Below are 20,965 nucleotides of genomic sequence, written 5' to 3' on the forward strand. Positions count from 1 at the left end.
TTTGCTTTTGACCTCCGTCTTTATTCGAAGTTGCAAGACTACGATATGGTGCTTGGGGTGCATCTCGGACCGGCGCATTTAGCGTTCCGAATTGCACACACGCAGAAAGTGGTCTGGAAGGGCCAACAAATTACGTCGTGGAAGCTGCCACGTCGTGCCGTCGAGTGTCGCGACCTCGACCGTCAGAAGCACCAGCAAAAAGCCTGAACAAATGCAAGCATCGCCGTCGTTGCAACGTCTCAACTTGAGGTTGCCGAAGTTTCCGCAAACTGCATTACCGAAAAGCGACCTACAACAGAACGAGCGTATGCTGTGTCCACATCCGGCGCCACACCAATACCAGGATCGTGGCACAACACACTACGACGGCACAACCACTAACAAGGGCGCAGTTCAATGCACCAGTCAGAGATGCGTTCCAAAGGCACCTCGACTATGGAACGATGCCAACCACAACAGAAACTAGATGTCCTGAACCCCGGCACGGAACTTTTCTACGATAAACCCCTTCTCTTCTGTAAAGCTGACGTCAGGCTCTTCGCCTTCCTCCGCGATGCGGTACCTCTCCGACGTAGGGTTGGCGTACACGGCGGGCAACATGGGCTCGACGCTCGTGTCCAAGCCCTTTGCCTTCATGTCGCGGATCACCATCTTGCGGAGTAGCGGTGCGAAACGACGGTACCGAGGCAACACCACGGGCTTCGATTCGTCGACGGGGTGGTCAAGGTACCGGTGCTCCTCGGACTTCGGTACCAGCCGGTAGTCCGGCAGGTGGGGCGACGGAACGTGGCCGTCTGAAATAGAAAAAAAGTTACCTCTTATGTTGCGGTGCACGAAAGCAGATGCACAGAAGGGGGACACTCACACAGCACCGTCTAACAACTTTGTTCTTTTAGTTTCATTGTTTATTCTCCTTCAATGCGTTAAAAGAACACATTAAAAATCTCTGTTAGTGTCTACATGAACTAGTGGGTAAGTAATATAACTCCTTTCCTGAAAAAGAGATGGGCTGTTATCGCACTGGCGTCGTCGTAACATTGGAGGTATAAACAACCAACTTGCCGAAACTGCAGTCTTAAAAAAGGTAAGCGAAAACTGGCCAAGCTGGCAAATGCTCTCCAGTTGTCAATTGATGAGTCAATGAATATTTTATTTACACAAAAGAAGAGGGGGGAAAGAGAATATGTGCATGGCCAGCAGATAGGTCTATGGGCCGTACGCAGGGGCGCCTACTAGCCGACCTCGTACTGATCAACACGAATGCCAGGCGAGCAAGGGAGCCATTAGTCTGTGGTTTCCTGGCAAGTGGTTTCCTGGGTCACCGAGTGTCTGAGGCAACGAAGTCAGTTTGTCCTTGTAAGTGGCTCACAGTCCTCTACTGTGCAAGACACATCTGGTGTACCGCAGGAATCGGTCCTGGGGCCACTTCTGTTTTTGTTGTTTATTAATGATATCACCGAAGGACTAGTGTCGCAGATGAGACTTTTCGCAGATGACTGCGTTTTATGTGGGGCCGTCGCTTGTGTTGAGGACGCTAATCCCATACAGCAGGATCTTAACCGAATTAACCAGTGGTGCCTCAGATGGTGTATGCAGTTAAATTTAGGGAAAACTGTTTTTATGTCATTCACAAGGAAAAAAAAACCCGTACGCGGCCTCTTATGCCATAAATAACAATATTTTATCAAGAGTGTTAGAATATAAATATCTGGGGGTAAATTACACGACTGACTTAAGATGGAATACACGCGTTGATTACGTAGTGGCCAAGGCTAGTAAAACATTAGGGTTTCTCTGTCGTAATGCAAGAAACTTCAATAAAGACACTCGGGAATCGCTCTATAAAACATACGTCAGGTCAGTTATGGAATACGCCTGTGTCGTCTGGGACCCGCCTACAGCACATGGCAAAATAAAACTAGAAAGACTGCAGAACTTAGCCACTCGGTTTGTTACCGGGAACTATAGTAGAGATTTCAGCGCGACACACACAAAAGATATCTTAAAATGGGAGTTACTCGAAACTCGCAGAAGCAGACTTTGTTTGAAGTTGTTTCATAGCATTTAGCATTCAACAGTTGGCATACGAAGAGACATGTATATAATGCGGCCCCACTATCAATCGGAGCGTGTTGACCATAGTTTCAAGGTGTGAGAAATTTCGTTCAAAACAGAGGTATTTAGGATGTCCTTTTTTCCAAGAAATACCTATGAGTGGGATCGATTGCCTCCGTCTTTGGTTGGCATACTGTCAAATGATGCCTTTTTTTTCTCTGGCAGATTAAATCTAGCTTGAGTTCTTTATATTACCTCGCATTCCCTTGCGGGGTTTATAAGCTATGTTTATATGTACTGTTTATAAGTTTCCATTTCCTTGTATGGTTTATAAGGTTTATGTGTTGTTTGAATGTTTCATCTGCCGTGGAGCAGAGGTCTGACTGACATTGTATGTTTTTTTTTTTGTATGTATATCCCCCCACTGAAATGCCTGATTTGGCGCTGTGGGTATTGCATAAATAAATAAATGAAATAAATGTTATTTTTTTTTCTTTTTAATACATACAGATATACGGTATGTTTGCCATGCAAGTCGTTTGCTTCATCTGCACATGCTTGCTATGCAGATTTTAAACAGTTGAAAAAAAGCGACTTTGCGGATTCCGTTGACTTTTGGTGCGAAAAGTGGGGGCCTTGTACGAAGAAAGAAGTTATCTCGACAGACCCTAGGGTTGTTCATTCGTTCTAAACAGCGCAATTACTTTAGCCGGTGAATTAACAAACCAACAAAGACAACAAGCGCCTGGACAATGCACACTTTTGGCGTTGTTTGATTGACTACATTTGTACGTAGCGTCTGCTACAGTAGTATTAATTATTCAGCATTAGAAAACAAAAAAGGACGCGACCACTGTGGTTATTACCTCCGCGCAGCCTGCGGCCTCGGAAGATGCAATCGGCCCAGACCATTCCGTACTTGGTGGCGTCGTCCATGTACGGGACCACTTTCTTGATCACGAAGTACGACGGCTCCGGGTAGCGCTCGAACGTGTAGCGAGTAACAACTCGGCCGACGCCGAAGTCCTTCAGGTTGCTGAGAATCCACAGCAAGTGCTTGCCCAAGTACGGCGACGGATATCCGATGTATTTGATGCGAGGCATGCTGTTTCTGCTCTCTCTCTCTTACGCTGCTACAGACAAAACAAACCAAAATATGTTGAAACGAAGTGCCGGCTCCCCAATGCGGCACAGGTAAGTCGAATCGAAGTTCACTTCGGCGGCTCACATCACATGTTACGTGGTCGTGGAGGCGGCCATGTTTGCCTTTGGCACGGAGTGTGGAGCGTGTGGAGTGTTCCGCTTGCAGACTTCTTAATCCGTGTGACGTCACGTCATGTGGCGAGACCACCCTTCGAGATCGTTGCAAATTTTAAACATACAAAATAATGGAAATAATTGGCATATCAGTGATTTTATTGTTTATACTTTTGAGTTCAACATCTATTTCGAAGAATGGTGCAATTTTTTGGCGCCTCGTTTGAATTCGTCTTGGTAGCAGACGGCAACGACGCTTTGACGAGTGAGGCGCGTTCAACGTTGGCTAAAATATAGTATCGTCAGTGGCGTAGGCAGAGGGGGGGGTTTGGGGGGTCGAAACCCCTCCCAAAATACCAAAGCTACCCTCCCCCCCCCCCCCCCCCCCCCCCCCCCCCTTCCCTCCCCAACGGGCCCGCTCGCTGCCCTGCTCACGCAACCGGTTTTGCACGAGGCACGGAGCAACGGGGGAGCACGGACCATCTCCAACTTACAGGCTTCCGGAAAAATTTTTGGTGGGGTAGAAAATGCTCAGATTAATAAAATATGCAATATTGCTTAATTTATGTTAATTCAATGGGATGCAGAACTTGATCTCAGATATATAGAGAACGGATATTTCAAGATATTTGTCGGGTGAAGGATGGCAATTTCAACGCAAAATATGACAAACTATCCTCACTTAAATACACAGTTCAATCAAACCAATGTGAACATAATACAACGAACACACGGTGATAATATAAAACAATGTCAGTAATGTAAGGAATAATAAATGAATTGTAAAAAAAAAAAACAATCGCTTTGTAAGCAACGGGTGGCGCTGCGCTCACGCACACCTTTTGTGATCAGATTTACGTGCTTTCGACTAGAAATTACCACGAATAAATAGGTAACTCTGACTAGTGATATTAGAATGCAATTTACAGGTTCTCTTTATCATCTCATATATGCCAAGCGCCTACACATTAAAATGAAGCCGCTTGCGTTGACGGAAAAAAAAATATCCCGGACGTCCTCAGCTTGAACTTTAATGTCGCGGTGAACATTCAAAAACGCTATACTTCGTTTCAGCTTAAATCCAGGTGCAGCCGATGCCACAAGCACGAGTTCAGGGCTTTCAGCGTCCCTGCCAAGCACGGGCGTTCGTGCAGCGCAAGGCTAGTCAAGCTTCTTTCCACGTTCAGCGTGTAGTTTCTTTGTGGTGCGTCATGTCATTTCTCCGAGTGACGGAACGACGAGTTCGGACTGATGACTTCTTCTTACCCCGAGGATATGCTGCATGCCTTTGGATCACGCTGCAAGATAAAACGACCTAGCAAAGATAACACTATCTTTCCTTCGGCATCTGGTTCTGTAGCACGAATTCGTTAAACATTTAATAGATAATAGATTTTGGTTTTGTGATTGTTCAGAATTACCTTCGGCCCTAAATATGGGCCCCTAAAGACTAAAGTGTTTGTGCGTGGTCGGTTGCTCCCATTTTTCAGTGTCGAGATTTTTTTTCTTTTTTTTTTTTGCTGTTTATTTTTGTTTTTTGTATGTGTGTGAAAGTATAGCTATTTTTGTGTTTTCTCTGGCCTTTACGCGTTGGTATTGCGGTGCTACTTCGAAAAGCGAAGGGGAGTTTTGTGTTGTGAGAAAGCGTTTAAAGTTGGTGGGCCGCAATTACGACGACAGTATACAGTGAGCCACCCCGCCCGTATTCCTTTAAATGAAGCCTGCTCCGTTTTTAAAAAATGACAATGCAGCGCTACCCGTATTATCTTAACAGCGTCTCCCTAATCTTTGCCTGAGCGTCCGTGTCGGTGAGCTCACCCTCCGTCATTGACGGGGGGGGGGGGGGGGGGGGGGGGGGAGATGCCGTTGAACCCCTCCCGAAATAAAATCCTGGCTACGCCACTGAGTATCGTTATTCAAAATACCTGACGAGACTAATTAATCTCAGGTATTTCAATTACGTAGTATTGGGCGCATATAAGCTTGTATCCCCAGATGAATTAAACCGATCATTTCAAGAAAACTTCCCCACGCCCCGCCGTTCGCTTTGCTGCGCTCGGCTACATTCGAGAAAGGGCTTCATTGTACCAAATACCTTGTTTAGACGTAATTTGACGCAATCGGTTTGACGCTACAAGATAATTCAAATTACAGGGTTCATTTTGGATGTCAATGGCTTCGTCCGTACGCAAAGGGGTTTCTCTAGGAATTAAAATTAGGGGAAAAAGGGGGGGGGGGGGGGGGCGGGGGAAGAGAGGCAAACACAAGGAGGCCATTTTTTTTTCTATTTACTTCAATTCTTTTGCGCTGGTTTTTTTTTTTTTTTTTTTCTGCGTGGGGGCAGAGATGTATGCGTGGTGCCCGACAGTTTGTGGAACTTTACATTCAACAGCGTCAGAAAAGATCAGTCGCGGTATCAATACCGCAATATCGCAGTGAATGTCAATAACGAATTTCCATTCGAGAGAAGAAAAATCTGCCAGCACAGAAACGTGTCCATTATTTCGAAGTTTCGTCAGCGAAAGTAAATGCTTTCTCTTCATGATGCGAACGCATATCAAAACAGGTTATCTCACGGTATAAAAACGGGGCGATTAGTATCAATAAATTGTAGTCGCACTCTTTCTTCCGCCGTGACAAAGAAAACGACAGGATGAAATACAATGGACCTTTTCCGAGAAGCGTTCTGCGCACGCGCGAGCGCCCGATACCAAGCGGCGGAAGTCGGAACGAAAAATCGAGGAAATTCGGAAGGAGGCTGTATATCAGCGAGTAGAACACGTAACTGCAGCATATATATAATTGTGTTACACACACACACACAAAAAAAAAAAGAACGCCGACGGAAAGGAAAAAACAACGTTTGGGTGGACGCCACGGATGCCCCTCTTTCAAGTCGCGTTGGGCAGGCGCTGCTGCTCAGAGAGCGAAGAAACTGGTAGCGTAGCTCCCATTATCGATTGGTAGCGCAGGTAGGTCACTTCCTCGATTTTTAGTTCGTGCAGCCACCGCCTGGTGCCGTCGGTATGTGGAAAAGGTCCATCAAAGTTTTAAACAATTTCTAGGTATTTCTTGTTAATTATAATTACGGCATATGCTTATAATTCAACTTTTTATTTGTTTAGAAACAATAATTAACAATTCTAACTTTAAAGCAATTTTTTTTAGGTGATATGCCAGAAAATATTTAAACTTACGAACGCAGAAAGTGAGACAGGGAAAAACACAAAACAGTAACGAGCAAGTAGGCATCTAAATACTGGAAATAAAACGAACCGCACACGCTAAGAAACGGGAAACACATGCTCCCACGCAGTTGATCACAAGAACAAATTAGGGAGTTTTCGTACACCGCGTTTCCCCCTCCGCTAAGCCTACTGCGCATGCGCGCCTATGGCCTTGACTGTAGAGTTCCTGGTATCGACGCAGCGGGTTGCGGAGAGCCGTTGCGGGACGCCGAAAACGATCTACGAAAACTCCCTACGCACGCAACGCGGAACGCGAGTTCGTCTGCTTTAGTGGGTAGACCTCAATGCTAGCTGTCTCGCAGTCTACCCACTATTCTTCCAATCGAGCCAATCAGAGCTCGACGTTCTGACGTCACAGCAACCCTTGCACATGAAGTTGACGAACTGGGACTGCGCGTAACTTTGCGACGAAACCCAGACGATGCGTGCGAAACGGGACGCTCGCTATGAGTCTTGGGTTCAGACTAAGGTTCGACCTCAGCCCGCGTTTCAATCCGTTCGAGCCAATCAAAAAGTGTATCTCCACGGAGCTCGTCTTCTTTGTGCAATCAGCGGTTACATCGATCCACGCCCAAGGAAGGACCGCGGCGGGTTCACTGTACGTGATTGGCGCATTCGGGGATAGCACAAAGACAACGAGCGAAAGAAGATAGGGTGAGGGAAAGCAAAGCCGAGGAGGAGGAGGCAGACGGAACGCTGGAGAGGAGAGGGGGAAACCTCCTCCTCCCTCCAGCGTTGCGTCTGCTTCCTCCTCCCCGGCCTTCCCTTCCATTACCCTACCTTAGGTTATTCGGTACAATCTCCAGCAATAGTAACTAGACTAATTAAATACTTTTCGCCGCTCTCCGGCGTCTGGCCTTTTGATGGCGTATACGTAAGAAGAATAAGCGCGGTTAATAAATAAATTGCCCCAATGAAAGAAACCTTTCGCTCGTAAATAAATGGCAGCGATTTATCTCGCTTTCCTTCCCACACTCCCGCACTCAGTTTCTGGATTTTTTTTTATTATTATTAATTTGTTTTTGGTGATTAATCTGAAGGATCACCGGCGTTTCTATCCGTTTGTGTCTTTTCCTAGCCATCCCGTTTGAGGCGAAATCGTGCCAAAGGAGCGTACATCAACTCGTCTTTTGTCTGCCTGACGTGTCCCCGCCGAAGAGACCACGACAAAGGGATAAATAAAGCGGTGTTGTTTGAACCCCGCGGTACGACCGCGGCGTGGTATACCGACCGTTCAGGCCGAAATACAACAGTGAAACACGCGAGAAAAATAAAATCTAAAAATAAAAATCGACAGCGACATCTATTTTTAAGTTCTACATGTATACACACCAACTCAACTCTCACGTCACGACACTACGGTGGCGCTGTTGTTGGCACTGCGAATGCGCAGAAGTGGGCAAACGCGGGATTGTTTTGTGAACAGCACATTTGGTATACAGAACGCAGAGTCCTTTGAATTTGTTTAGAAGACATTAAGCGGTGGTTTCGGGGAGTGAACGAGAACATATTGCCTCGTGGGCCAGCGGGAAACGCTTCGCGCTTACTCTTGTCCCGAGTCTATAATTGATAAAAATGCCAACACGCCCTTACCGAGTCAATCTCGCCCTATGCGACGCTCGAACAATCTAGGACAGAATGTTCGAGATACCGAGTGTAGCAGATAAGGTGCACAGTTTGACCTTGCCGAGTGAGAGGCTGTCGCACTCTAGTGAGCAAGCTGTCACGCCGACACCTCCTTGCTCGCTGTTGCCTCGCCGTCGACGATCGCTGCCGCTTTCTCGACGCTCGTTCTTTCTTTTGTTTCTGGCACAAGTTCGCCAAATAAACCTTTATTTTCAGTTTTACGCTTTTCAATTCTTTTCCATCCGCGACTGTAGGGCCTAAAAATTTCACCACTAAATTTAGTGGAAAATTTGGCGTCACGGTGTGACGTCAACGCGGTGTTGGGACGTCACGTGACGGCAATTTTTCCGTTAAATTTAGGGGGGAAGTGCCTGCACGAAGAAGTTTCTGTGACACATTTTTGGTATATGACGTTATTTTAGCCATATCTGCTCGATTTCAACGGTTATGTAGTTTCCCGTCACGCGAATAACGTCTAGTCGCCTTCGTTGAAACCCGCCCCGAGGGAAAAACGCAAATTTTCCCGGCATCTTGGACGCTACGGAACAGAGTCGTTTAGGTAGATCGTTCCACTTGATCCGATAACAATATTTGATAACCATACGACGCATGCGCAAAGGCGACGAAGGAGCATTGGGTATCGTCACGTCATTGGAGTCAGCAGAACGATACACTTTAAAACTCCCTAATCTGGCTATATACAAACGACCCGTTTATAGCCAAGAAAGCGTCACATGTTTCCATCAACAAAACGTGCACGCGCCGCGGATTCGTAAGAAGTGCTGGTGTCTGCAGCCCGTAACAGAATGTGCTTTGGCACCTTTTTGGTTGTTATTTTTTTCTCGGTGAACGATGCCTCTAGGTGTACAGTCAAACCCGTTTATAACGAACAGCAGGAAACGCTACGATCAGTTCGATATAGCAAGTAATTCGATATAGCAAAACCCATTTACAGTGAACTTCCACGATGCGTTTGTTGTAAGGCGAGAGGTTCTCTTCCAGGTAGGTCAAAAGAAATGACGTCACGGAGATGAGTGTATCCGCTATACGCACGCAGAATCCGAAAAGCTCCGCAAAAATGTTCCTCCTCACGGGCCGTGCTGAGCTACGAGCATCACGAAACAGTGGTGCCTGTAGGACTCAGTGTTTCGCGGTGTTGGCGGCAGACATTATGACAATTATATCTGCGGTCACACTTCAAGCATGTTTCAAGCTTGTTTGCTCCACGCGTATCTGTGCTTCGAACATATCTGCACACTGTCTTTTCTGTGACGCATTAGCCGTTTGACATGCGGTTTAACGAGCGTCGGTCCGTGCGTGCACAGGGCTTCTATATTTTGCGACGTGTCGCTTTATATTCGTAATGTTTACGATACGTAGGCGCGGGTTGCGCACATTTTCGGCTGGGAATCGATGGGCCGTAGTTTCTCCGTTGCTTCAGAATAAGTCGCCGGGACGGCAGTGGCCTCCAGAAGATCCGCCATTGTCCGCGGGGGGCTTCGGTACGGAGAACAAAGCAAGGACGGACCGTAACGGCGCGTGTGCACGCCATCTTTGTTTCTTTGCCGTTTCGGCTGAAACGCGTATGTTCTGGCAGTGCACACGCGGTGAGTCGACGGTGTCCCGAAGAAATCTCTTCTGGGCAGTCAGTGAAGCAGGGGTAACAGTGAAGGGCATGTTCTTAGCATTATCGAGGGATCTGGTACCACGTGGTGTGACATGCCTTCAGGGTGCGGAGAAAGGGACGTCGGCCGCTCCAGATCACGTGCATCTAGCATTACGATGATTCGATCATGATATAACACTGCCTTGCGTTGCCGATTTCTCTCGTTGTGTCTAGAGCCTCGAACCTATTTGTTTGTGAACAGGGCTGTCTTCTGTATGTGCGTGCTAATCACGCTTAGCTAATCCGTCATATGAATATTCACCCACGCCATTAACCAAGCGGTAGTACGAGGCTGCTGAGACTAAACATATATAATTAGCCGTTTGGAGCCTGGCTGACATCATTTTTCAAAATTGTCTAAGACTTCAGCGCGACTTGCGCACAAAATGCAGAGGGCCGAGGTTTCAATACCTCAACAGATGTCTTAGTAGCGTGGCTGCAGACAATTTCACAAACGGAAGAACTATTCGATTTCGCTTAACCAGTCCGTAAGGTCGCGGCCAACGCTCCTTGTTTCAAAGAGGACAAAAGGTAACTTGTGCCCTGACCAACTTCCTCACAGCAGAGTCAAAAATTGCCACACCAGGCAGGCATACTGATTTCCCGATGTGCAAAAGCGTTCATTCAACGGATTTTTGTTTAATCCTGGAATTTGTGAAGGCTATGCAGCTAGACCTATTTCGTACTGCTTTTTTTTTTTTTTTTTTTTTTTAACGACACGCCAAGACGGGTTGCAGTGGCGGCTCCTTTAACATATCTCGTGACCCCAAATCGTCGTGACCTCAGCGAGGCCATGACGCTTTTTATCCCAAGGACTCGAATGTGGTGACGCCATCTTGGATCTTGCACAAAGGCGGTGGTCGATCCATGATCCTGAGCGTGCACGCATATGCGGCTGGTCCTGGAAAGGTAGTCGCGTGCCGAGAAGCCGGTAACGTTGCCGTCTATTCATACGGAATCACTTTGGGAGCGGCCGTACACCTTCAGGGGCCCAGTGCAGGTACCTTCCAGTATGGTTGACCGCTTCTGCGGCGTGCGGACGTGTCCGTCGTCGAACCGTTGGACTTGCGCTGAGCTTCGTGGCTTAAACCCTCATTTGGTCAACTGTTGGTGATCTACCCGTTGTCAAGAGCGTAAGTTCATCGTATGTTATGATAGTTTGTCTTGGAATACGCAACGTACAGAGCACGACACAGTTATCAGACTACACTTGAAGAAATCCCGAGCATATACTTTCGCGCACACCACTTGACGAGGCTGAAAGTAAAATTACGTCAAAAGGTCTATGGCATTGGACGAATTTGTTCTTTGATACGGCCTCACGGTATATGGATCGTTTTCAGCTGACAGAATTCAAGGTGTTAACGAAATAATTTACAAAATATACTGTGCAATATTGTCACGAATTACAAATGATGAGGCGACGAAAACTGAAACAAACTAAACATTTAATGGGGCAAACTTATCCAAAAAAAAAAAATGAAAGCCGTTTACAACTCCATGTAACGCCGGATTAGAGCGCAGCTCTTGAGGACGAGGATGGAAGGGTACTGAGGGATAGGTGGCTCCCTGAGGTCACTTGACCTCAGGGGAGGGGATCACTCGACATCAGGGGGTCACGCGACATCAGGGGTCTCGTGACATAAGGGGTCAAGTGACCTCGGGGGGTCACGTGACCTTAGGGGGTAACCCTCATGACCCTCGTGAGGGTAACCCTCGTGGCCCTCGTGAGGGTAACCCTTGTCACCCTCGTGAAGATAACCATCGTGACCCTCGTGAGGGTAACCCTCGTGAGGGTAACCCTCGTGAGGGTAACCCTAGTAACCCTAGTGAGGGTAACTCTCGTGACCCTCGTGAGGGTAACTCTTGTGACTCTCGTGAGGGTGACCCTTTTGAGGGTAACTAACCCTCGTAACCCTCGTGAGGGTTACGAGGGTTACCAGAGTTACTCTCACGAGGGTTACGAGGGTGACCCTCGTGATCCTCGTGAGGGTAACCCTCGAGAGAGTAAGCTTCGTAACCCTCACGAAGGTTACGCGCGGTTACGCCGACGGCGACGCCGCTCAAGCCGGAAACGGGCGCCTAAGAGCTGCGCTCTAAAAGGAAACAAGATAACAATAGAGCGTCGCGGGCGTCGATGGCGGCGTAACAGCAGGATGGAACGCTGGGGCGAGGCTGACTGCGGATTGCCACGCGGAGCCCCTTATGTACACGCGTGGGCTTCTGGAACAATCGACCTAGAAAGTTCGCGCATAGAACTTTCTAACCTCGAATCAGCCAACACGGTTCTCGAATTTACCAGAACATCACATTACAGACTGAACAAAAGTGTGTACCCGCGGCCAGGAATTGAACCTTGGTTTTTTGCGTGGAGGGCAAGCGCAATAACCGTTAGAAGCCACTAGCGCGCTGCCTGCTTGGGCAGCTGCGCGCGCGGCAATATTGCATACGGATCTAAATTCATTCATTTCATTCATTCATTTATTTATTTTCTGTGCTCATGAACAGCTTGACACCTTGGTAATGATGCACAACAAAATGTACACAGGTTAGTTACGAAAGTCTTAAAAGCTACGAAATTTGGGTTAAAAACATCAATATCTGCTCCCCTGAGGGTATTGTAGAAGTGTTGAATCAGTATGACAAGCTAGAACCACCTCAAAAACACGCATGTATGAACATAATGCCGATCGAGAAACGGTACCATGAATATTCTAATAGCGCTTTTAAGAAACTCTTTAGAACCGAACCTCTGTGGCACATTAAGAAATATGCACTGCCAAGAAAGCATACGAATTACAAGAAGAGGATGCGGAGTTGCTACGAGTTTATACCTTACCACCTTAACAAACTTACTGAGAATTTAACGAGTCTTACGTTTCTAAAAGAAGTAACACATTCAAAAAAAAAACGGGTGTTTGGAAACAATATTTCATAGATGTGAGGCATTGTTTTGGGGGTTTGCATTATAATACAACTGTGTAATGTGTGCTTTGTCATAGGAGTTTTTTTTCGTGTCTGTAATGAAAAATGTCGGCATGCAGTGAATCATGCCGCTATGTTTAATGTGCTATTTTATTTTAACCACTGATCAAATATGTGCAGATCAGTGCGTAGTGTGTTTACATTCGAATATATGTTTTTATGTAACAGAAATGTTATGCGTATACTTAAAAAACGATTAAATAACGCTAAACACGTAAAAAAAGTTTTTGTGAGTTTGTATAGTTATTTTGTTTTTTCCGTATGTGATATCAACACTTTACACAGATAAAATAAAAAAAAAATAAAGAGCACTAAACCTACTGCTTGGCCCCACAATTCCTTGTGACCCTTGATGGGCCCCCGATACAAAGTATTGTAAAAATATTAACAAAAAAACAACAACCTAACAAAAAGGTCTTACGTTACACCATGTTCACTGTCACAGTGCAAACCCCCCCCCCCCCTCCCCCCTTGGTATTGAAGTTATAAACATAATTTTAGACCAGCTATTTGACAATCTCCGTCTGTAGGTTGTAGCCATCAGCTCCCTCAAGTGATTTGTGGGAAAGTTAATGCTCCAGGATTCTTAGAGTACCTGCCCATTGCCGGTATATTTTCTCTTTATATTTGACAAACGAAACGTGCTATCAAAACAACTTTTTCTGATGGGAATTTGGATTAAGGAGAGAACACCCAGTTTTGTCGCAAAAGATTGAGCGACGCGGAATATTTCTAAAGTCATCATTTAGTAAGCCCTAAGGCTTAAGAAAATAGACTAGAAAAAAACGTGTATTGTTTTGTGCACCTTTTCATTAATATTTTAGTTCGAACCAGGTCGCACACCACACAATAAAAATCATTATTGTCCGCTATGCCGATTCTAGCGAAACGAGTCCTATAGATGGAAACACATTTGATTTGTCCGGATTCAAACTGGATACATTTTGGAATCGTCCGGATTCAAACGGAAAACGTACTCTGTTCGCAGCCGACGCCACAATCTGGTGGACCCAATCAAGCATTCGCCAAATGTACATCGTAGTTGTGTTGTCCCTCATAATGCGTAATTTTGTTGTCCCTCGTTATGTCCAAGTTTCGAGTGATGAACCGAGTAGGACTGCACCTCACTGAGGTGTAGGACAGCTGACTTTCCAAAGTTAATGAAATTTAAATACGAAACTTTAACCCGTCACTGGTTTAAAAAATTAATAAAAGATTGTGCATATAAATACAATGCGCAAACTCTACGCGTTTTTTTTTTTTTTTTTTTATGAGTTGACGTTTTGCGTATATTACATACATGTTCGTTTTTGTTTTGTTTTTCTTGCCCCAAACTGCGCCAAAGTGTTTATCCTGCCACATCCTGTCACCTTTCGCTAAAAATTTATTGGTTTTTGGGGTCATGTTGAGATTGCGATTTTGAGGGCAATTACTGTTAGAGGCCAGACCAATTTAACGAGTTTGCGAAAAGGTAATGTTTTTCATATAATAATCAATCAATTATCGCGTTTCCTTGCCCAATTTAAAAAACTGCGCTTCAAAGGAGCTCTAGCTACAATGCCGCTTGGAACAGTTACGTCATCGTTTCAACCATGTCGTCACCATGACTGCGTCCCCAAATTTACTCGATCCGACTCAGAACTGGCATTCCAGGAGCCGGAATTGTTTACTCCGGAGTAATTACTCGCGGTATACCCTCCTCCCACGGGTGGGTAACGTCGGATGAAATCGATTAAATACGTTACGTGGTCTCTTCGCCCTGTGCTCGTCGTCTGCTTTCTACGCCCACAGCCGCCGAGGCTCGTTTGGTGGCAGACGCTCGAAATGGATTTGGATTTGGATTTGGTGGCAGACGTTCCAAATGACAAAGAGTGAGGTGCAGCCTGTTAGGTTTGGTGATTGCGCTTTGCTGTTTTCAACGCAGGAATTGGCTGTCCACCAGATCCAGACCATGCACCTTCCCCGGGAAGGGATAACCTGTTGTTGTTATCGGAATCCGAGCGTAAACGGGAGTTTTTCCGCATCCTCGTCCTCGGCGTTGGAAGAAACTCTGTGTTCTTACGTTCAAGGCTGATCATGTTCGAACGCAGTAGATGATTTGGAAGACATTTTCTTTTGAAGACTGCGCGTAATGAGATGATAACGCTTGTAAAGCATCGAAGATTTCATGTATATGACCAGTCAAACCCCCTCCCCCCCCCCCCCCCCCCTCCCTCTCCAAGCACCTATAGCGGTTTGAAAGTTCTCAATTTGATTTTGTAATCATATCCGCGTCAAAGCGAACGTACGTTACATTTTATTGTTGAGGAAGCTCTATGTGCTTTACCGCTGCACCGTGTAGAAGCGGATTCTAAATTTCCGCAAAACGTAATTGGTGCAAATTACGATGCGTGGATCTTATATATGTTTAGGGCAACTGGACTAGACTTACAGCGATCGCGCTGATTAATACAAAACATTTTTATGTCTATGTTTAACTGAAAGGAGTAAGTAATTTCTGTCTCAATAGTCAATCCAAAAGAAAGGTGAGTAAATAGAACCGGTGGAGCCAGTTAAAAAAAAAAAGAAAAAAAAAAAGCACCGCGTCGTTAATGACAAAAGAAATTTGCAGCAGTTAATAATATTTTCTCTTCGAGTGCCTTCTCCATGATCAAAAGCGATCGTCTGCTGTTTTCCGCCATCGTCGCTACGTTTTATTTTTGCTATAGCCCAAGGCGAAGCCAATCCGTGTATAGTATCCAGGTGATAGTCCCCGCCGTTCCAAAATCGAGTCGCGGATTGTTTACTCGTGATGTCACGTGGTGTCACCCGTTGACGTAAGAGAGGTTACCCAGGTAAGATTTGGTACATAGCCTATCTCTCCAGCGTGCTCTTGAATGGAGCGCCAACGACACATGTGACGACGTGACATAAACTACTACATGTCACACTTCCAAGAGAGCAAGATTGTTGGCAATGCCTAATGCATGGTTTCTTTTTGCACAATATATTTATCCGGTGAAGAAACGCGAAAAATGGACTGATTAGTTTCTAAAATACCACTACCTTATCGTAAATTGTTTAAGTTGGTCTGGCCTCTAATAGTAGTTGCTGTCCATACTGCAATTCCAACATAACCCCTAAAACCAATAATTAAAAAAAAATGTTAATTAAATTTTGTATTTACTTAGTTGGCTTAACGTGGTGATTATTCTCTCATATAATTCCCACCAAGCCTGATAAACATATGGTGAAAACAACACTCGTTTAACTCTTACCCTCCTTTTTTCACACACACAAAAAGGTCTGTTCACATTAAAATGAATTATTCTGTACAATAGTATATATATACAATAGACTGCGATACTCAGGCGATATATATTTCAAATGCAAAATTTAGCTAGGTACTTGGGCATTGCGGGAAGATACATCTTTATAAGTTTATTTTTGTCAACTTAATTTTTTAGTTATCGTCTTTATATAGCTTCCAGCACATTCGATAGGGCAAATTAAAATGACATTGGCGGGAACAGCGGATGGAAGCTTGGCAATAACCTTAACGTAGTCGGCTGAATTGTCTTTCAAACGGCATATTTGTCGTTCGGATGCCGATTTTTCTTATAATTATGTTCGACATGTAAACTGTTATGAAGCTGAATGTCAAATGAGAAAAGCTTTATTTTTTTATAAATTATAAATTTTAGTTTTATTGCAAGCGTCAGAACTTGAATGAAACATCAATATGGATACTGTTTGGTGTGCCAAAATAACAATTCACAGCAATCTATACTGTTCCTCGTCACTCAGCATCTTGTGGCAATGCATGGAGCTTCTACGCGCAACAAAACAGTTTCTATTTTAAGGAAATTAAACGAAAGGTTGCACACAAGCGGGGAAAAAAATTCCGAGGGCACCTAAGCACTTCGTATGAGTTGTGAGTGTGAAAGCATGAATGCCGTTCTTCCGCTCCCTTAGTTCGTCTGCGGCGTAGTGGCGCGGACGGCCACGTTTCGCTCCTGCTGAGGTTGCGGCCGGCGGCCGAGCGCGCGCTCTCTTGAAGTGGCCGCGCCGCGCTGAGCTTGGCCGTGCAGCCTCTTCGGAGTTTGCCCGTGCGGGCTCTGCGGCCAACCGCTCCCTCTTACCGGCGGCCGGGCCACCGCGCGCGCTGCGCCGCCATGTAGAGGGCTTTTCTGTTAGCGTTTCTTGAAACTACGCCGCGCGAGAGCCAATGGGAGCCTCGTTCCTTGAAACTATGCCAGCCAATGGGAGCCTATCCATCAGATTTCAGCTACAGGCGACAGGCTTCGCTTCATTGGGGCAGAAGAAGGTGCCGTTTGGCGCGGCTTCAAAAGCTGATGACGTCGGTTCGCTCCATAAGACAGTTAATTGGACAGTTGTACAGGCCAACACATGAATTTTACGTAATATTCGCTCTGGTATTAATAAAAACAAATTGTGTGCTTATGCTCCAAAAGTTATTTTTGCTGCTTCAAAATGGACATTTGGCATCTCCAAAAGGTTCTCCGAAATGATTCGGACTAATCACATCACTACTATCGCTTATCATCACTATATACAGCGCCAAAAAACGACAGGACAAAGACGAGAGTAAACAGCGCCTCGTCCTGTTTACTCTCGTCTTTGTCCTGTCGTTTTTTGGCGCTGTATATACTGATCATGAACCAACTAGCCCAAATTTCTACTTTGCTATCGTTTATCAGTTCCAAACGGCCTATTCATGAATGTCTAGTCTCACCCAAAGATGACTTTTAAAAGTCTAGCTCTAAAAACGCAATTTAAACATATTGGATCTAAATTCAAATTAGATTTAAACTGTATTGAAATTGAATCCGTTGGTATATAAACTGGATTCAAATTGGGTGCACCCGGATTGGAAGTGGATTCAAACTGGATACTGTCCGGTCCAAACCGAATTAAAAATGGCATCCATCTGCATCCAAACCGAATCCACATTTGATCTATCCGGATTCAAACCGGATTCTATCCGGATTCAAACTGGATCTTTCGCCGTCTCAGCGGCGCCATGGTGGGTCCCGAGGACGGAGACGGCACCCTACACGTGCCCCACGGACCCCCTCGAACGGCGCACAGCTCGAGGTCTACGGGCTCGGCCAAGGCGCGCCTGCTGTTCGAGATGGCCGCCGCCAAGAGGAAGCAGATAGCCAAGGTCGTTTGGATCATCGTCGTCATTCTCTGCGTCCTTGGATGCCTCTCACAGGTATGCGCGCGTCTGCCTTTACTTGAGCCCGCCCTTTTTTTTTTTTTATCATATATATATATATAGATAAGTTTGCCGAGTGCGATTGTAGCTACTCCCACCTGGCGGGTCCCTGTTCCTGTCCAGAGGACCACAGTCCTAAAGGGCTTTCCACATAGACACGCTGGACGCGTTGAGCGTAAGTGCGGTCCAAACCAAACTGGATTGCAGGTTGCGGGTCGTGAAATCCCGTAACCTGCAATCTAGTGAGGAGAAGATAGAGTGCGTCATCTGCTTGCACTGCCTATCGGGAGATGGCGCCACGCGTTACGTGCGATCGCTGACTCGATCTTTTGCGAACACGTCCGCCCGTCAACCCTGGCAAGTTTGTTGATGTCGTTTTCCACCTAAAGAGAGCTATGCCGTAAAACTTCATGAGCTAAAATGTCGCACCTCAAAGCACATTCGGTGAAGGTTTGAGCTTTCTACATGCAGGTGTAAACTTATCCAGCTTTTTTTTTTTTTTTTTTTGAGTAAGATTGACTGAAGCCGCCCCCGTATGGACGTTTGTTTCGTTTTCTTTCGTCCTCAGTCCGTTCCGTATCTAGTATGCGGAACGAAACAATAATAAAACATTTCAAGCTGGAATAAGCGAGGAAGGATAGGTGCGGCAAAACAGGAATCTGTGGCAATTATACATTTTTTTGGGGGGGAACACCTAGAGGAGCAAAAAAACCAAAAACGATGTCTTACTGCATACCACAAGTGACCACATTCAAGATGGCTGCGCCCTTGTCAAAAATATGTATAATATTCGCAGAATGTATACGACGTTTGGCAGTCAGCGTACCGCTTCACAAATGCGATTTTCCTTCGTGTTGGCAGGTGTTTATCTTCATGGAAATCTTCTGGAAGTTCCCGACCATCATCGAGATTGAAACAGAACGCAGCGACGATCTCGATTTCCCTGGTGTTACCATCTGTAACAACAACAGGCGAGTACCTCCCCAGTCGATTACAACCGCTTGTGATCTCTTACGCGGAGAGAACACACTAGCGCCATCCATCGGGTAATCATAGAACACGTGCAATTTCCCTATATTTCCTTTTTTTTCCCGCTCATAACTTCTTTTTTTTTTTTGGCTTGAAATTGGAAAGCGTTTAAAATAGTTACAAACTACCATATCTCATAAATGGTATGTACATGTGACCTTGCAAATACTGCAAAGCCTTCGCTCTCTTGAAGTACAGTTCCAGGGTCACCTTGTAGATGGCGCTAGCGTGCCGGTGTGTTTAGGAGTGCGCAAGAGAACGCAAGAACTTGGTCGTAAAGAAAGCGCGAGTGTTTGAACCATGCCTTATATACCGGGCCGCGAAACAAGAAAGGCATGGTTACCTGCAGCAGCGCCTGTGGCGTTAGCGTTTCAATTGGGCCGTACCGTGATCACCCTGGGTCGGCAACCTGTCCATCTTCAGAATCCGGCTGTCTCAGTGGTGCCGGCTCAATGGGGACACCGACTGCAAACCAAAAACCGGGAAGTCCCTCTCCTCTAACGTGGTGAGTATAACGGCGCTGAGATCGTCAAACTCTTTCGGAACATTTCTGATGCCGCTGTCGCATCACTCGTACATCTATCTGCTCATATATATAAAAGGCACTGAGTACTCCGCAGACATGATGAAATAAATATCCGCGGAGACGCGTCGAGGACGTTTGAAATTATGGTTGCTTCCAAGATATCCATGCGCTTCAGACGTGTCCACAGACAGTTTTTGAATGACGAGTGTGACAGACTCGTTTGGTGGGAACAGCGCTAAAAGACGTACGACCAGTACTGAGAAACACACACACGGGGCGCTATAGCATCGGGCCCTTTTCTGTGTCGGCGCCCTGTGTGTGTGTTTCCTCGTCCTGGTCGTCCCACGTCCTTTTAGCGCTTTTCACGCGAAACAAGTGTGCACCATCAACTAGCCTCTCTGCGTGCCTTATTGCAATCCGACGGGGCCCTCGTACGAGGAAGAAACGCGCCCCAGAGAGTAGCTGAAGACTGTATAGGATGTATCAGCATTGGCTTACGATCGGAAGCGCTCTTCTAACAGAGTATCTTTGAGCAGGCTGTTATTCATCCTTGTTGTTACCGTGGCGTCGCCTTCGAGAATGTGCTGGCACAGCCTTGTAGCGTCGAGGGCTACTGAAAGGAGTAATTTCACGCCAGATAGAAAATCGTTAAGGAAAAGAAAAGTAGCTCGGCTGGATCTATGAGCACCAGAAAGGACGGCGACTCCAGCCGTAAACAATCCCCCCTCCCCCCTCCTTCTCATAAGCCCCTGATTGTATTTACTTGAGCCGTAATGCACCCAAAACAAAGCACTAATAGCCTATCCAATGATTCGGCGTTTCGCCATTCTTTCTTATCGAGACGGCTCGCGACCGCCGTGATTTATTGAAATAACCACAATCTTTTTTGTAATGTACCTTTGGTTAGAAGTAAGTGCGAACAATAAAAGCAAACTTAAGTTTAAGAAAAGGCGTCTGCATAACGACGGCGCTTTTGCTACATACGGATTTCGTCTGCGTGTCGTCTGCTTTCTTTCGCTGGTCGGGTGCAGCCAACGTTACTAAACCACTCAGTTGGGAAACTGCCATAGAGACTGCTCTGAAAAAGTGGCCCCGATCAGTCCTCGAGAACCGAGCTAATGGCGAACACAGCGCCGCCTCCCGCAGCGGCCACTCGGGGAACTGCACGTGACTTCTATTTTGGCTTTCATCGGCCATGTTGGCGCCGAAACAGATACAGCGGGAGAGGTTACAGGCGTGCCACCTCTGTCTCCCCAGCGGACGCGCCGCGAATCACTACCGAAGCTAAAATGCATCTAGGTCGGGACGTGCTACCTGAAAGCACCGCTGAGGCATGGTTGTATAAAAACAAT

At 46.1% G+C, this 20,965-nt stretch overlaps 1 protein-coding gene across 1 annotated transcript; it reads right to left on the reverse strand.

The window, feature by feature from the left end:
* On the reverse strand, positions 1 to 3,346 carry LOC8034944. The gene is made up of 2 exons (XM_029985315.4): positions 2,922 to 3,346; positions 1 to 794 (listed from the first exon to the last, which is right to left on the reverse strand). Exons 1-2 carry the CDS (start codon positions 3,157 to 3,159, stop codon positions 463 to 465), a joined length of 570 nt encoding a protein of 189 aa, XP_029841175.2. The 5' UTR covers positions 3,160 to 3,346; the 3' UTR covers positions 1 to 462.
* Positions 3,347 to 20,965: the final 17,619 nt, after the last annotated feature.

This window comes from Ixodes scapularis, unplaced genomic scaffold (genome assembly GCF_016920785.2).
Source record: "Ixodes scapularis isolate PalLabHiFi unplaced genomic scaffold, ASM1692078v2 PGA_scaffold8__174_contigs__length_109621045, whole genome shotgun sequence".
NCBI lineage: Eukaryota > Metazoa > Arthropoda > Arachnida > Ixodida > Ixodidae > Ixodes > Ixodes scapularis.

Excerpts from the sequence above, each read along its gene's own strand:
- LOC8034944 (XM_029985315.4), bottom strand. The coding sequence starts at position 3,159 with ATGCCTCGCATCAAATACATCGGATATCCGTCGCCGTACTTGGGCAAG. Across the intron at positions 795-2,921 it reads AGGCCGCAGGCTGCGCGGAG|ACGGCCACGTTCCGTCGCCC; the intron begins GTAATAACCACA and ends TTTCTATTTCAG.